Here is a 5,139-nt window from a genome sequence, read left to right on the forward strand (position 1 = left end):
TCAATTAGATATCGTTTGTATGTCGTATAATTGACAGAAGCAGCACGATTCGGGCAACCAATGTCACTTTGACGTTAGAAATATCGTAAATAGATCTTATTGAGATCACAGCAGAATCGGAATAAACGTCAATTTTGAAATATCGTTTAGTTATCGATCTTTTCAATCTCTTTCCAAGATCTTAAGCATCTCTTAATCATTCTTCGAATCGGTCCCACAGTTGCGTTTCGTTCGCTACGGAGCGTAAACGATTGGCACGTTGGCTACGTACCCTGCATTTTTAACGTTAGTATTAACTGATGTTATAGCAAAGTTTGATACTAATACAACTTATAATGTAGGCTATGGAGTGTGGAATTAAAAGGAGGAAAATCTCTTATGGCAGAACTATTGCAAAAGTGACCAGCTTTCCGCTTTAAATAATAGTTCCTAATCACTCCGGTGGCGCTAGGTAGGCTCATGGATTACATGAACCATAGAGGTATAATATTATGGAGATGAAATGGGGGAGGGGCAACAAATAACCTGACCAAATTACGTAGGTTGCTTGTGGTATGTTGTCATAAATGTTAAAACGTGTTTTTAATTTTGCCTCATTGCGCATGTTCTGTCCCTCACGGGCGCACACGTATATCTAACGTAACGAGGAACTGCACAACCTTATTCCTCCGTCCCCATTTCACCATCGGACTACCAGACAATCGGCACTCCGGCATCGCTTCATGGTAGGTATTCCACAAATACGCACGAAGCGTTTCGCTTCAACATTTCTTATGCGAACTGCCAAGGAGTGGAATGCCCTGCCCGAGTCTGTGTTTCCGCATGAGTACAATCTGGGTCTCTTCAAGGCTAGGGTAAATAGGTATCTCATAGGTAAGCGTGCTCCACCGTAGACCGCATCATCACTTACCATCAGGTGAGATCGTGGTCAAACGCTTGCCTATCGTTATAGAAAAAAATAAATATCATATCTATATAAATACTAGGTTTATAACATTTGTTGTATTGTGGCGCCGCCTATTTATTATGTTTCACAGCTTCATTCTTTGCGATTTAAAGTTAACATAGTGTAGTAGCACCCCCAAGCATCAGCCTTGCACGGTTTTTAGAGTCTTGTACTGGCAACATTTAAAAAAGAAAAAGTTACCCCTTCCACTACCCCCACCTGGCGACGGTAGGAACCGCCACTTTTACTTCATTATTCATTCCCGTGCTCAAGCCTTCGCACGTGTACCTTCCACTTTAAACATGGGGAAACGGAAGAACGAAGAGGAGGAGATTAGGAGAAAAATTAAGAAACTAGAATCAAAATTGCTACGACGGACACGTGGCCGATCAAGAATTATTTATTCCTCAGATTCTAGTGAAACAGACGGTAAGTAATTTTTATTTTTCTAGCTTGTTTTCATACACTGCTGAGAGTCAATTGAAAATGTGATGCGTTTTTGCTAATTATGGGCACTGACTGTCACACATACATTACTTTTGTAATAGCTTGATGAGCTTGAGGTCAAATTTTAGACCCGTCCTAAAGACTGTGATGCGTATTTGCTAATTACGGGCTCTTACTGTCACATTTATGTTACGTTTTGTAACTGTTTGAGGTCAAATGACCAGTTTTAAGGATTGTGATGCGTATTTGCTAATTACGGGCTCTTACTGTCACGCTATTCCTTCCTTGGCTGGGAGTTGCATAACAAAATACAGAACAGATGGTTCTTTTCAGACGACATGATAGTCGATTCTGAAGCACGTCAAGAACGAAGCTTGTCGCCGCGTGGTCACGTGGCCTCGCCGCCGCCGCCTTGCGCCGCAGCGCCGACGCCAACACCAGTACGAGACCCGCCACAACAACCATTGTCCCAGCCCCCGACGCAACAAGAGCCGCCGCTACCAGCCTCTCCGCGCCCAGGCCCGTCGTCTGCTCCAGATCTACCAGAAACTCAACCACAGGTACTTTCGTCGTCCCCTAAGGATCAAGAACTCGGTGACGACATCTTGCTAATGCTAGGCGATGCTCCAAAACCAGAACTGGCGTTAGGTGACAGCATACATAAGGATGTGGCCAGTAGGTGGCATGAAATCTTACTAAAAGGTTTACAAAAGGAGGTTAAAGAAAAGCTTTTTCAAGAGTACCTCGTGCCCAGCAATTGTGACCTCTTAGTTGCACCTACACTTAACGCCGAGGCTAAAGCGGCATTAACAGATAATTTAATAAAAAGAGATCATGCCATAATGGAAAAACAGAAACAATTAGGAATTGCTTTGTCAGCACTCGCGCAGGCCATGGATTTATTGCTTAAACCAGATGCATCTGCTCAAAATATTTTGAAACCAGTCAGTGATGCTTGTCGTATCTTGTGCGATAGCCACTATTTAGAAACAAAGACACGTCGCTACTTTGTGGCTTCGTCAATTAACACCGATCTTAAAGAAACGCTTACTAATACAGTTAGAGACGGTTTCCTCTTCGGAGATAATATAACTGACAAATTAAAAGTCGCCCAATCTGTTCAAAAGTCTGGTGAAACATTAAAACATACGCCAAAACCGTTAAATAATCGTTTTAATAAAAATAATTTTGTATTTAACAAAAAGTCGCACAAAAACAATTTAAACTTCAAACCCCTGCATCAAAGGAGGCAGAGCAAGCCAGATGCAGGGCACTACCGACCGTCGCCGCGCTCCAGCCGCCCGAGCGGCGCCCGCGCCCCGCGCCGCCCGAGCTCGCCGCGCCGCCGCAGCTACCGGAGCTACAGGAGATAGCTGAACACGAGGTACGTTATGCAGGACGATTACGAAACTATACCCATAAATGGGCACAAATCACTTCGGATCCTACGATCCTTCAATGGACCCAAGGGTATAAAATTCCTTTTACTTCTGTGCCAACCAGAAGAGATTGTCCTGCTGTTTATTCCAAGACAAGATCGGAACGATCTGAGTATGAAAAAGCTATCAATAAGCTTTTAGAAATTAATGCCATTTCAATGTGTGAGCATGATCCCGACGAATTCATTTCTAGTATTTTTCTTGTACCTAAACCAAATGGCGAGAAAAGGTTCATTCTAAATTTAAAATGCCTCAATAAGTTTATCGAAACTCGCCATTTTAAAATGGAAGACTATAGAACTGCGTCTAAATTGATAACTCAGGATTGTTATATGGCTTCTATTGATATTAAAGATGCCTATCTTTTGATTCCTATATATAAACCACATAGAAAATACCTACGGTTTATGTTCAACGATACTTTATTTGAGTTCAATTCTCTCGCGTTTGGTTTATGTACCTCGCCGTACGTTTTCACAAAAATGCTAAAACCTATAGTCGAGTACTTAAGACTACACAACTATCTATCGTGTATATATCTGGATGATATATTATGTGTGGGTAGAACTCGTGATGAATGTCTTGCAAATGTCACTGCATCCAAATCTTTATTAGAAGATTTAGGATTTATTATTAATAGCGAAAAAAGTTGCTTTACGCCAAGTACAAAATGTAAATTTTTAGGATTTGTGTTTGACTCGCAAAGAATGACGTTAACGTTACCTGACTCAAAAAGAGACAAAATAAAAGATAAGCTTACGACATTTATCCGAATCTATAAATGTAAATTACGCGAATTTGCTAGATTAATTGGTCTTTTAATATCTGTCTGCCCTGCTATACAATATTCTTGGTTATACACTAAGCTTTTAGAACGTCATAAATATCTTTGTTTACTTAAACATTCTAGCTATCAAGCTACAATCACAATATCACCTGAAATAAAAGATGACTTGTGTTGGTGGATTCAAAATATTGACAACGGCTTTTGTCCGTTCAGATTTAACAAATTCCACTTAGAAATATTTTCTGATGCATCAAGATCTGGCTGGGGAGCATACTGTAATAATCAAAAAGCTTATGGTTACTGGAAAGAGAGTGAACGTTTGTTACATATTAATGAATTAGAGTTAAATGCAGCTTTTTTGGCTTTAAAGACGTTTGCAAACCAAGTTCATAATTGCGAAATTCTTTTAAGAATCGATAATGTTACCGCCATCGCTTGCATAAACAGAATGGGCAGCGTCCAATTTCCTCACTTAAATCGTATTACAAGGGAAATCTGGCAGTGGTGTGAAAGGCGTAAAATTATAATATTCGCGTCATATATCAATACTAAGGAAAACTATGAAGCTGACAAATTATCGCGTACTAAATTTTCTGACACCGAATGGGAACTAAGTAACAATGCATTCGTAAAAATAAAACAAACTTTTGGTATGCCTGAGGTCGATTTATTTGCAAGCCGTTGTAATACTAAGTGTCCTCTATACGTTACCTGGAGGAACGACCCAGATGCGTGGACGATCGACGCTTTTACATTTTCCTGGAAAAATATTAATTTTTACGCCTTTCCACCATTCTCATTAATTTTAAAGGTCATACAAAAAATCATTAATGATAAAGCCGAGGGTATACTTGTCGTTCCAAACTGGCCCACACAGCCATGGTTCCCTCTGTATTCGAAATTATTAGTTGAAAAAACCCATTTACTTTCGACCAAGTGCTAATTTGCTAATGTCTCCTTGCAGGTCGACTCACAACTTGCACAGGACCCTGTCGTTGATTGCCGCAAAATTATCAGGGACTCGTTACTAAATAGATCATTATCCCCCAGATCGGTTGAAATAATGTTATCTTCACTATCTGATAATACATACAAACAATATGGCCCATGCATCAAAGCCTATATTGATTATTGTAAAACCCTTGGCCATGATTATATGGAAATATCAATACCAATTATTATTGATTTTCTAACCCGTATTTTCGATACTGGCGCTAAGTATGGAACGATTAATAATTATAAATCAGCTATTTCATTATTATTAAGTTGCACTTTAAATGATAATCGAATCAAACGGTTTATGAAGGGCGTTTTCAAATTAAGACCGACATTACCCAAATATAATATAACATGGAACCCAAGTACAGTTCTTAACCACCTGGGCCAGAAATGGCCTAATGATCATCTTAGTTTGGAAACGCTTTCAAAGAAAACACTCACCTTGTTGGCGTTATGCTCGGCACATCGAGTGCAAACCTTTTCATTAATAGAGTTGAGTAACGTAAACATGCAAACCGATT

At 39.8% G+C, this 5,139-nt stretch overlaps 1 protein-coding gene across 1 annotated transcript; it reads left to right on the plus strand.

Moving 5' to 3' along the window:
- Nucleotides 1-1,028: 1,028 nt before the first annotated feature.
- On the plus strand, nt 1,029-4,526 carry LOC133530858 (uncharacterized). Its single transcript, XM_061868912.1, has 2 exons — nt 1,029-1,375; nt 1,727-4,526. Exons 1-2 carry the CDS (start codon nt 1,249-1,251, stop codon nt 2,764-2,766), a joined length of 1,167 nt encoding a protein of 388 aa, XP_061724896.1. The 5' UTR covers nt 1,029-1,248; the 3' UTR covers nt 2,767-4,526.
- Nucleotides 4,527-5,139: the final 613 nt, after the last annotated feature.

Source organism: Cydia pomonella, chromosome 24 (assembly GCF_033807575.1).
Source record: "Cydia pomonella isolate Wapato2018A chromosome 24, ilCydPomo1, whole genome shotgun sequence".
NCBI classification, from domain to species: domain Eukaryota; kingdom Metazoa; phylum Arthropoda; class Insecta; order Lepidoptera; family Tortricidae; genus Cydia; species Cydia pomonella.

Bases quoted from the DNA above. Each gene is read 5' to 3' on its own strand.
- LOC133530858 (XM_061868912.1), top strand. From the start codon at position 1,249: ATGGGGAAACGGAAGAACGAAGAGGAGGAGATTAGGAGAAAAATTAAG. The intron at 1,376-1,726 runs GTAAGTAATTTT...GGTTCTTTTCAG, and splicing joins AGATTCTAGTGAAACAGACG to ACGACATGATAGTCGATTCT.